Here is a 12,252-nt window from a genome sequence, read left to right as displayed (position 1 = left end):
CTGAAACAGTCAAACATCAATGTCAGGCTGTTAACTGAAACAGTCAATGTCAGGCTGTTGACTGAAACAGTCAAACATCAATGTCAGGCTGTTAACTGAAACAGTCAATGTCAGGCTGTTGACTGAAACAGTCAATGTCAGGCTGTTGACTGAAACATCAATGTCAGGCTGTTGACTGAAACAGTCAAACATCAATGTCAGGCTGTTAACTGAAACAGTCAATGTCAGGCTGTTGACTGAAACAGTCAATGTCAGGCTGTTGACTGAAACATCAATGTCAGGCTGTTGACTGAAACATCAATGTCAGGCTGTTGACTGAAACATCAATGTCAGGCTGTTGACTGAAACAGTCAAACATCAATGTCAGGCTGTTAACTGAAACATCAATGTCAGGCTGTTGACTGAAACAGTCAAACATCAATGTCAGGCTGTTGACTGAAACAGTCAGAACTATTAAAAACATCAACCACAGGTCCTCTGGCCTTCCTGAGAGACTACAGATCAAGTCACTGGATAGATTAGTCATGTCTGTCTGTCTGGAGATGTGGTCTGAAGTCTCTGGGCTCCATTAGTCATCCTGGAATCAGTGTTGTTGGACTGAGGGGTCGTCTCGTCTCCCCTGGCAGGGCTGGATCTGCGAGTTCAGAACCAAGCAATCAATATCCTACGACATGGATTCTACGATATGTTGTTTTCTACAGAATATTCAATGTCATTTAAGTTAGCTCTAGGTACTGTATTTCTGTCTTACCTGGCTACGGTGTTGCTTTCTCCTTCCCCGTCCACTGGAGTAGGCTGCTCTCCTTCCCCGTCCACTGGAGTAGGCTGCTCTCCTTCCCCGTCCACTGGAGTAGGCTGCTCTCCTTCCCCGTCCACTGGAGTAGGCTGCTCTCCTTCCCCGTCCACTGGAGTAGGCTGCTCTCCTTCCCCGTCCACTGGAGTAGGCTGCTCTCCTTCCCCGTCCACTGGAGTAGGCTGCTCTCCTTCCCCGTCCACTGGAGTAGGCTGCTCTCCTTCCCCGTCCACTGGAGTAGGCTGCTCTCCTTCCCCGTCCACTGGAGTAGGCTGCTCTCCTTCCCCGTCCACTGGAGTAGGCTGCTCTCCTTCCCCGTCCACTGGAGTAGGCTGCTCTCCTTCCCCGTCCACTGGAGTAGGCTGCTCTCCTTCCCCGTCCACTGGAGTAGGCTGCTCTCCTTCCCCGTCCACTGGAGTAGGCTGCTCTCCTTCCCCGTCCACTGGAGTAGGCTGCTCTCCTTCCCCGTCCACTGGAGTAGGCTGCTCTCCTTCCCCGTCCACTCCTGTCTCCTCTCCCCTCATTCCCTCTCCTTCTTCCCCTCCTGTTTCCTCCACACCCTCTTCATTCTCTTCTTCATTTCCCTCTCCTTCTTCCTCTCTTATTTCCTTCTCTCCTTCTTCTCCTTCTTCACCCCCCTCCTCTTCATCACTGTCACTCTCTTCCTCATCACTCTCTTCACTTTCCTCTCCTCCCTCTTTCTCCCCCTCTCCCCCCTCTTCTTCTCCCTCTCCTCCTTCCCCTCCCTCTTCTCTTTCCTGTCCTCCCTCCTCCTCCTCTTCATCACTTGAATGACTGTAGTCACTCTGTTGCTGAGAGAACGATGGAAAGAGTCGGTTAATCGCGCGTGCGTGCGTGTGTGTGCGCGTGTGTGCGTGCGTGCGTGCCACTTACCCCCTCTCCTTCATCGTTGTCTGATCTTGTCACCCGTCTCTTGTGGACCTGAGAGATGGAGGGAGAGACAGAACACAGCCTGTTAGGAGGGAGATGGAGGGAGAGACAGAACACAGCCTGTTAGGAGGGAGATGGAGGGAGAGACAGAACACAGCCTGTTAGGAGGGAGATGGAGGGAGAGACAGAACACAGCCTGTTAGGAGGGAGATGGAGGGAGACAGAACACAGCCTGTTAGGAGGGAGATGGAGGGAGAGACAGAACACAGCCTGTTAGGGGGGAGATGGAGGGAGAGACAGAACACAGCCTGTTAGGGGGGAGATGGAGGGAGACAGAACACAGCCTGTTAGGGGGAGATGGAGGGAGACAGAACACAGCCTGTTAGGGGGAGATGGAGGGAGAGACAGAACACAGCCTGTTAGGAGGGAGATGGAGGGAGAGACAGAACACAGCCTGTTAGGAGGGAGATGGAGGGAGAGACAGAACACAGCCTGTTAGGGGGAGATGGAGGGAGAGACAGAACACAGCCTGTTAGGGGGAGATGGAGGGAGAGACAGAACACAGCCTGTTAGGAGGGAGATGGAGGGAGAGACAGAACACAGCCTGTTAGGAGGGAGATGGAGGGAGAGACAGAACACAGCCTGTTAGGAGGGAGATGGAGGGAGAGACAGAACACAGCCTGTTAGGAGGGAGATGGAGGGAGACAGAACACAGCCTGTTAGGGGGAGATGGAGGGAGAGACAGAACACAGCCTGTTAGGGGGAGATGGAGGGAGAGACAGAACACAGCCTGTTAGGAGGGAGATGGAGGGAGAGACAGAACACAGCCTGTTAGGGGGAGATGGAGGGAGAGACAGAACACAGCCTGTTAGGAGGGAGATGGAGGGAGAGACAGAACACAGCCTGTTAGGAGGGAGATGGAGGGAGAGACAGAACACAGCCTGTTAGGAGGGAGATGGAGGGAGAAACAGAACACAGCCTGTTAGGGGGGAGATGGAGGGAGACAGAACACAGCCTGTTAGGAGGGAGATGGAGGGAGAGACAGAACACAGCCTGTTAGGAGGGAGATGGAGGGAGAGACAGAACACAGCCTGTTAGGAGGGAGATGGAGGGAGAGACAGAACACAGCCTGTTAGGGGGAGATGGAGGGAGAGACAGAACACAGCCTGTTAGGAGGGAGATGGAGGGAGAGACAGAACACAGCCTGTTAGGGGGAGATGGAGGGAGAGACAGAACACAGCCTGTTAGGGGGAGATGGAGGGAGACAGAACACAGCCTGTTAGGAGGGAGATGGAGGGAGAGACAGAACACAGCCTGTTAGGAGGGAGATGGAGGGAGAGACAGAACACAGCCTGTTAGGGGGGAGATGGAGGGAGACAGAACACAGCCTGTTAGGAGGGAGATGGAGGGAGACAGAACACAGCCTGTTAGGAGGGAGATGGAGGGAGACAGAACACAGCCTGTTAGGGGGGAGATGGAGGGAGAGACAGAACACAGCCTGTTAGGAGGGAGATGGAGGGAGAGACAGAACACAGCCTGTTAGGATGGAGATGGAGGGAGAGACAGAACACAGCCTGTTAGGAGGGAGATGGAGGGAGAGACAGAACACAGCCTGTTAGGATGGAGATGGAGGGAGAGACAGAACACAGCCTGTTAGGAGGGAGAGACAGAACACAGCCTGTTAGGAGGGAGATGGAGGGAGACAGAACACAGCCTGTTAGGAGGGAGATGGAGGGAGAGACAGAACACAGCCTGTTAGGAGGGAGATGGAGGGAGAGACAGAACACAGCCTGTTAGGAGGGAGATGGAGGGAGAGACAGAACACAGCCTGTTAGGAGGGAGATGGAGGGAGACAGAACACAGCCTGTTAGGGGGGAGATGGAGGGAGAGACAGAACACAGCCTGTTAGGAGGGAGATGGAGGGAGAGACAGAACACAGCCTGTTAGGGGGAGATGGAGGGAGAGACAGAACACAGCCTGTTAGGAGGGAGATGGAGGGAGAGACAGAACACAGCCTGTTAGGGGGGAGATGGAGGGAGAGACAGAACACAGCCTGTTAGGGGGGAGATGGAGGGAGACAGAACACAGCCTGTTAGGAGGGAGATGGAGGGAGACAGAACACAGCCTGTTAGGAGGGAGATGGAGGGAGAGACAGAACACAGCCTGTTAGGAGGGAGATGGAGGGAGAGACAGAACACAGCCTGTTAGGGAGGAGATGGAGGGAGACAGAACACAGCCTGTTAGGAGGGAGATGGAGGGAGAGACAGAACACAGCCTGTTAGGAGGGAGATGGAGGGAGAGACAGAACACAGCCTGTTAGGAGGGAGATGGAGGGAGACAGAACACAGCCTGTTAGGAGGGAGATGGAGGGAGAGACAGAACACAGCCTGTTAGGGGGAGATGGAGGGAGAGACAGAACACAGCCTGTTAGGAGGGAGATGGAGGGAGAGACAGAACACAGCCTGTTAGGGGGAGATGGAGGGAGAGACAGAACACAGCCTGTTAGGGGGAGATGGAGGGAGACAGAACACAGCCTGTTAGGAGGGAGATGGAGGGAGAGACAGAACACAGCCTGTTAGGAGGGAGATGGAGGGAGAGACAGAACACAGCCTGTTAGGGGGGAGATGGAGGGAGACAGAACACAGCCTGTTAGGATGGAGATGGAGGGAGAGACAGAACACAGCCTGTTAGGAGGGAGATGGAGGGAGAGACAGAACACAGCCTGTTAGGAGGGAGATGGAGGGAGAGACAGAACACAGCCTGTTAGGGGGGAGATGGAGGGAGACAGAACACAGCCTGTTAGGAGGGAGATGGAGGGAGACAGAACACAGCCTGTTAGGAGGGAGATGGAGGGAGACAGAACACAGCCTGTTAGGGGGGAGATGGAGGGAGAGACAGAACACAGCCTGTTAGGAGGGAGATGGAGGGAGAGACAGAACACAGCCTGTTAGGATGGAGATGGAGGGAGAGACAGAACACAGCCTGTTAGGAGGGAGATGGAGGGAGAGACAGAACACAGCCTGTTAGGATGGAGATGGAGGGAGAGACAGAACACAGCCTGTTAGGAGGGAGAGACAGAACACAGCCTGTTAGGAGGGAGATGGAGCGAGACAGAACACAGCCTGTTAGGAGGGAGATGGAGGGAGAGACAGAACACAGCCTGTTAGGAGGGAGATGGAGGGAGAGACAGAACACAGCCTGTTAGGAGGGAGATGGAGGGAGAGACAGAACACAGCCTGTTAGGAGGGAGATGGAGGGAGAGACAGAACACAGCCTGTTAGGAGGGAGATGGAGGGAGACAGAACACAGCCTGTTAGGAGGGAGATGGAGGGAGACAGAACACAGCCTGTTAGGGGGAGATGGAGGGAGAGACAGAACACAGCCTGTTAGGAGGGAGATGGAGGGAGAGACAGAACACAGCCTGTTAGGATGGAGATGGAGGGAGAGACAGAACACAGCCTGTTAGGAGGGAGATGGAGGGAGAGACAGAACACAGCCTGTTAGGATGGAGATGGAGGGAGAGACAGAACACAGCCTGTTAGGAGGGAGATGGAGGGAGAGACAGAACACAGCCTGTTAGGAGGGAGATGGAGGGAGACAGAACACAGCCTGTTAGGGGGGAGATGGAGGGAGAGACAGAACACAGCCTGTTAGGAGGGAGATGGAGGGAGAGACAGAACACAGCCTGTTAGGATGGAGATGGAGGGAGAGACAGAACACAGCCTGTTAGGAGGGAGATGGAGGGAGAGACAGAACACAGCCTGTTAGGATGGAGATGGAGGGAGACAGAACACAGCCTGTTAGGAGGGAGATGGAGGGAGAGACAGAACACAGCCTGTTAGGAGGGAGATGGAGGGAGAGACAGAACACAGCCTGTTAGGATGGAGATGGAGGGAGACAGAACACAGCCTGTTAGGAGGGAGATGGAGGGAGAGACAGAACACAGCCTGTTAGGAGGGAGATGGAGGGAGAGACAGAACACAGCCTGTTAGGGGGGAGATGGAGGGAGAGACAGAACACAGCCTGTTAGGAGGGAGATGGAGGGAGAGACAGAACACAGCCTGTTAGGGGGGAGATGGAGGGAGAGACAGAACACAGCCTGTTAGGAGGGAGATGGAGGGAGAGACAGAACACAGCCTGTTAGGAGGGAGATGGAGGGAGACAGAACACAGCCTGTTAGGAGGGAGATGGAGGGAGACAGAACACAGCCTGTTAGGAGGGAGATGGAGGGAGAGACAGAACACAGCCTGTTAGGAGGGAGATGGAGGGAGAGACAGAACACAGCCTGTTAGGAGGGAGATGGAGGGAGAGACAGAACACAGCCTGTTAGGAGGGAGATGGAGGGAGAGACAGAACACAGCCTGTTAGGAGGGAGATGGAGGGAGAGACAGAACACAGCCTGTTAGGAGGGAGATGGAGGGAGACAGAACACAGCCTGTTAGGAGGGAGATGGAGGGAGACAGAACACAGCCTGTTAGGAGGGAGATGGAGTGAGACAGAACACAGCCTGTTAGGAGGAGATGGAGGGAGAGACAGAACACAGCCTGTTAGGAGGGAGATGGAGGGAGAGACAGAACACAGCCTGTTAGGAGGGAGATGGAGGGAGAGACAGAACACAGCCTGTTAGGAGGGAGATGGAGGGAGAGACAGAACACAGCCTGTTAGGAGGGAGATGGAGGGAGAGACAGAACACAGCCTGTTAGGGGGAGATGGAGGGAGAGACAGAACACAGCCTGTTAGGAGGGAGATGGAGGGAGAGACAGAACACAGCCTGTTAGGAGGGAGATGGAGGGAGAGACAGAACACAGCCTGTTAGGAGGGAGATGGAGGGAGAGACAGAACACAGCCTGTTAGGAGGGAGATGGAGGGAGAGACAGAACACAGCCTGTTAGGAGGGAGATGGAGGGAGACAGAACACAGCCTGTTAGGAGGGAGATGGAGGGAGAGACAGAACACAGCCTGTTAGGAGGGAGATGGAGGGAGAGACAGAACACAGCCTGTTAGGAGGGAGATGGAGGGAGAGACAGAACACAGCCTGTTAGGAGGGAGATGGAGGGAGAGACAGAACACAGCCTGTTAGGAGGGAGATGGAGGGAGAGACAGAACACAGCCTATTAGGAGGGAGATGGAGGGAGAGACAGAACACAGCCTGTTAGGAGGGAGATGGAGGGAGAGACAGAACACAGCCTGTTAGGAGGGAGATGGAGGGAGAGACAGAACACAGCCTGTTAGGAGGGAGATGGAGGGAGAGACAGAACACAGCCTGTTAGGAGGGAGATGGAGGGAGACAGAACACAGCCTGTTAGGATGGAGATGGAGGGAGACAGAACACAGCCTGTTAGGAGGGAGATGGAGGGAGAGACAGAACACAGCCTGTTAGGAGGGAGATGGAGGGAGACAGAACACAGCCTGTTAGGAGGGAGATGGAGGGAGACAGAACACAGCCTGTTAGGGGGGAGATGGAGGGAGAGACAGAACACAGCCTGTTAGGAGGGAGATGGAGGGAGAGACAGAACACAGCCTGTTAGGGGGGAGATGGAGGGAGAGACAGAACACAGCCTGTTAGGGGGGAGATGGAGGGAGACAGAACACAGCCTGTTAGGAGGGAGATGGAGGGAGAGACAGAACACAGCCTGTTAGGAGGGAGATGGAGGGAGAGACAGAACACAGCCTGTTAGGAGGGAGATGGAGGGAGAGACAGAACACAGCCTGTTAGGAGGGAGATGGAGGGAGACAGAACACAGCCTGTTAGGGGGGAGATGGAGGGAGAGGCAGAACACAGCCTGTTAGGAGGGAGATGGAGGGAGAGACAGAACACAGCCTGTTAGGAGGGAGATGGAGGGAGACAGAACACAGCCTGTTAGGGGGGAGATGGAGGGAGAGACAGAACACAGCCTGTTAGGAGGGAGATGGAGGGAGACAGAACACAGCCTGTTAGGAGGGAGATGGAGGGAGAGACAGAACACAGCCTGTTAGGGGGAGATGGAGGGAGAGACAGAACACAGCCTGTTAGGAGGGAGATGGAGGGAGAGACAGAACACAGCCTGTTAGGGGGAGATGGAGGGAGAGACAGAACACAGCCTGTTAGGGGGAGATGGAGGGAGACAGAACACAGCCTGTTAGGAGGGAGATGGAGGGAGAGACAGAACACAGCCTGTTAGGGGGAGATGGAGGGAGAGACAGAACACAGCCTGTTAGGAGGGAGATGGAGGGAGAGACAGAACACAGCCTGTTAGGATGGAGATGGAGGGAGAGACAGAACACAGCCTGTTAGGAGGGGGAGATGGAGGGAGATGACAGAACACAGCCTGTTAGGATGGAGATGGAGGGAGAGACAGAACACAGCCTGTTAGGAGGGAGAGACAGAACACAGCCTGTTAGGAGGGAGATGGAGGGAGACAGAACACAGCCTGTTAGGAGGGAGATGGAGGGAGAGACAGAACACAGCCTGTTAGGATGGAGATGGAGGGAGACAGAACACAGCCTGTTAGGAGGGAGATGGAGGGAGAGACAGAACACAGCCTGTTAGGAGGGAGATGGAGGGAGAGACAGAACACAGCCTGTTAGGGGGGAGATGGAGGGAGAGACAGAACACAGCCTGTTAGGAGGGAGATGGAGGGAGAGACAGAACACAGCCTGTTAGGAGGGAGATGGAGGGAGACAGAACACAGCCTGTTAGGAGGGAGATGGAGGGAGACAGAACACAGCCTGTTAGGAGGGAGATGGAGGGAGAGACAGAACACAGCCTGTTAGGAGGGAGATGGAGGGAGACAGAACACAGCCTGTTAGGAGGGAGATGGAGGGAGAGACAGAACACAGCCTGTTAGGGGGGAGATGGAGGGAGACAGAACACAGCCTGTTAGGAGGGAGATGGAGGGAGACAGAACACAGCCTGTTAGGAGGGAGATGGAGGGAGAGACAGAACACAGCCTGTTAGGAGGGAGATGGAGGGAGAGACAGAACACAGCCTGTTAGGAGGGAGATGGAGGGAGAGACAGAACACAGCCTGTTAGGAGGGAGATGGAGGGAGAGACAGAACACAGCCTGTTAGGAGGGAGATGGAGGGAGAGACAGAACACAGCCTGTTAGGGGGGAGATGGAGGGAGAGACAGAACACAGCCTGTTAGGAGGGAGATGGAGGGAGAGACAGAACACAGCCTGTTAGGAGGGAGATGGAGGGAGAGACAGAACACAGCCTGTTAGGAGGGAGATGGAGGGAGAGACAGAACACAGCCTGTTAGGAGGGAGATGGAGGGAGACAGAACACAGCCTGTTAGGATGGAGATGGAGGGAGACAGAACACAGCCTGTTAGGAGGGAGATGGAGGGAGAGACAGAACACAGCCTGTTAGGAGGGAGATGGAGGGAGACAGAACACACCCTGTTAGGGGGAGATGGAGGGAGAGACAGAACACAGCCTGTTAGGAGGGAGATGGAGGGAGAGACAGAACACAGCCTGTTAGGAGGGAGATGGAGGGAGAGACAGAACACAGCCTGTTAGGGGGGAGATGGAGGGAGAGACAGAACACAGCCTGTTAGGGGGAGATGGAGGGAGAGACAGAACACAGCCTGTTAGGGGGGAGATGGAGGGAGAGACAGAACACAGCCTGTTAGGAGGGAGATGGAGGGAGAGACAGAACACAGCCTGTTAGGAGGGAGATGGAGGGAGACAGAACACAGCCTGTTAGGGGGGAGATGGAGGGAGAGACAGAACACAGCCTGTTAGGAGGGAGATGGAGGGAGAGACAGAACACAGCCTGTTAGGAGGGAGATGGAGGGAGACAGAACACAGCCTGTTAGGGGGGAGATTTTAGGGAGAGACAGAACACAGACTGTTAGGAGGGAGATGGAGGGAGACAGAACACAGCCTGTTAGGGGGGAGATGGAGGGAGAGACAGAACACAGCCTGTTAGGAGGGAGATGGAGGGAGACAGAACACAGCCTGTTAGGAGGGAGATGGAGGAGGGAGAGACAGAACACAGCCTGTTAGGAGGGAGATGGAGGGAGAGACAGAACACAGCCTGTTAGGAGGGAGATGGAGGGAGACAGAACACAGCCTGTTAGGAGGGAGATGGAGGGAGAGACAGAACACAGCCTGTTAGGGAGGGAGATGGAGGGAGAGACAGAACACAGCCTGTTAGGAGGGAGATGGAGGGAGAGACAGAACACAGCCTGTTAGGGGGGAGATGGAGGGAGAGACAGAACACAGCCTGTTAGGGGGGAGATGGAGGGAGAGACAGAACACAGCCTGTTAGGAGGGAGATGGAGGGAGACAGAACACAGCCTGTTAGGAGGGAGATGGAGGGAGAGACAGAACACAGCCTGTTAGGAGGGAGATGGAGGGAGAGACAGAACACAGCCTGTTAGGAGGGAGATGGAGGGAGAGACAGAACACAGCCTGTTAGGAGGGAGATGGAGGGAGACAGAACACAGCCTGTTAGGAGGGAGATGGAGGGAGAGACAGAACACAGCCTGTTAGGAGGGAGATGGAGGGAGAGACAGAACACAGCCTGTTAGGAGGGAGATGGAGGGAGAGACAGAACACAGCCTGTTAGGAGGGAGATGGAGGGAGAGACAGAACACAGCCTGTTAGGAGGGAGATGGAGGGAGAGACAGAACACAGCCTGTTAGGAGGGAGATGGAGGGAGAGACAGAACACAGCCTGTTAGGATGGAGATGGAGGGAGAGACAGAACACAGCCTGTTAGGAGGGAGATGGAGGGAGAGACAGAACACAGCCTGTTAGGGGGAGATGGAGGGAGAGACAGAACACAGCCTGTTAGGGGGAGATGGAGGGAGAGACAGAACACAGCCTGTTAGGAGGGAGATGGAGGGGAGAGACAGAACACAGCCTGTTAGGAGGGAGATGGAGGGGGAGAGACAGAACACAGCCTGTTAGGAGGGAGATGGAGGGAGAGACAGAACACAGCCTGTTAGGAGGGAGATGGAGGGAGAGACAGAACACAGCCTGTTAGGGGGGAGATGGAGGGAGAGACAGAACACAGCCTGTTAGGAGGGAGATGGAGGGAGACAGAACACAGCCTGTTAGGAGGGAGATGGAGGGAGACAGAACACAGCCTGTTAGGAGGGAGATGGAGGGAGAGACAGAACACAGCCTGTTAGGAGGGAGATGGAGGGAGAGACAGAACACAGCCTGTTAGGAGGGAGATGGAGGGAGAGACAGAACACAGCCTGTTAGGAGGGAGATGGAGGGAGAGACAGAACACAGCCTGTTAGGAGGGAGATGGAGGGAGAGACAGAACACAGCCTGTTAGGGGGAGATGGAGGGAGAGACAGAACACAGCCTGTTAGGAGGGAGATGGAGGGAGAGACAGAACACAGCCTGTTAGGAGGGAGATGGAGGGAGAGACAGAACACAGCCTGTTAGGAGGGAGATGGAGGGAGAGACAGAACACAGCCTGTTAGGGAGGGAGATGGAGGGAGAGACAGAACACAGCCTGTTAGGAGGGAGATGGAGGGGAGATGGAGGGAGAGAGGCAGAACACAGCCTGTTAGGAGGGAGATGGAGGGAGACAGAACACAGCCTGTTAGGAGGGAGATGGAGGGAGAGACAGAACACAGCCTGTTAGGAGGGAGATGGAGGGAGAGACAGAACACAGCCTGTTAGGAGGGAGATGGAGGGAGGAGGGGAGACAGAACACAGCCTGTTAGGAGGGAGATGGAGGGAGAGACAGAACACAGCCTGTTAGGAGGGAGATGGAGGGAGAGACAGAACACAGCCTGTTAGGAGGGAGATGGAGGGAGAGACAGAACACAGCCTGTTAGGAGGGAGATGGAGGGAGAGACAGAACACAGCCTGTTAGGAGGGAGATGGAGGGAGAGACAGAACACAGCCTGTTAGGGGGGAGATGGAGGGAGAGACAGAACACAGCCTGTTAGGATGGAGATGGAGGGAGACAGAACACAGCCTGTTAGGAGGGAGATGGAGGGAGAGACAGAACACAGCCTGTTAGGAGGGAGATGGAGGGAGACAGAACACAGCCTGTTAGGAGGGAGATGGAGGGAGACAGAACACAGCCTGTTAGGGGGGAGATGGAGGGAGAGACAGAACACAGCCTGTTAGGAGGGAGATGGAGGGAGAGACAGAACACAGCCTGTTAGGAGGGAGATGGAGGGAGAGACAGAACACAGCCTGTTAGGAGGGAGATGGAGGGAGAGACAGAACACAGCCTGTTAGGAGGGAGATGGAGGGAGAGACAGAACACAGCCTGTTAGGGGGAGATGGAGGGAGAGACAGAACACAGCCTGTTAGGGGAGATGGAGGGAGAGACAGAACACAGCCTGTTAGGAGGGAGATGGAGGGAGAGACAGAACACAGCCTGTTAGGAGGGAGATGGAGGGAGACAGAACACAGCCTGTTAGGGGGGAGATGGAGGGAGAGACAGAACACAGCCTGTTAGGAGGGAGATGGAGGGAGAGACAGAACACAGCCTGTTAGGAGGGAGATGGAGGGAGACAGAACACAGCCTGTTAGGGGGGAGATGGAGGGAGAGACAGAACACAGACTGTTAGGAGGGAGATGGAGGGAGACAGAACACAGCCTGTTAGG

General features: G+C 55.1%; 1 protein-coding gene across 2 annotated transcripts in view; it reads right to left on the bottom strand.

Moving 5' to 3' along the window:
• Positions 1–436: 436 nt before the first annotated feature.
• LOC135515399 (skin secretory protein xP2-like) overlaps positions 437–12,252 on the bottom strand; it is a 29,166-nt gene continuing 17,350 nt past the window's right edge. The window contains exons 3-5 of one of the 2 annotated variants that reach the window (XM_064939072.1): positions 1,688–1,735; positions 752–1,605; positions 437–634 (exon numbers count right to left, since the gene is read on the bottom strand). In XM_064939072.1, coding sequence (XP_064795144.1) covers positions 523–634; positions 752–1,605; positions 1,688–1,735 — 1,014 coding nt within the window. In that variant the 3' untranslated portion in view covers positions 437–522. The remainder of the gene's footprint in view (positions 635–751; positions 1,606–1,687; positions 1,736–12,252) is intronic. The other variant, XM_064939074.1, reaches the window with a different exon arrangement.

This window comes from Oncorhynchus masou, chromosome 27 (genome assembly GCF_036934945.1).
Source record: "Oncorhynchus masou masou isolate Uvic2021 chromosome 27, UVic_Omas_1.1, whole genome shotgun sequence".
Lineage (NCBI taxonomy): Eukaryota > Metazoa > Chordata > Actinopteri > Salmoniformes > Salmonidae > Oncorhynchus > Oncorhynchus masou.
The sequence above is the reverse complement of the archived record's forward strand: the minus strand, read 5'-3'. Positions and strand labels throughout refer to the sequence as shown.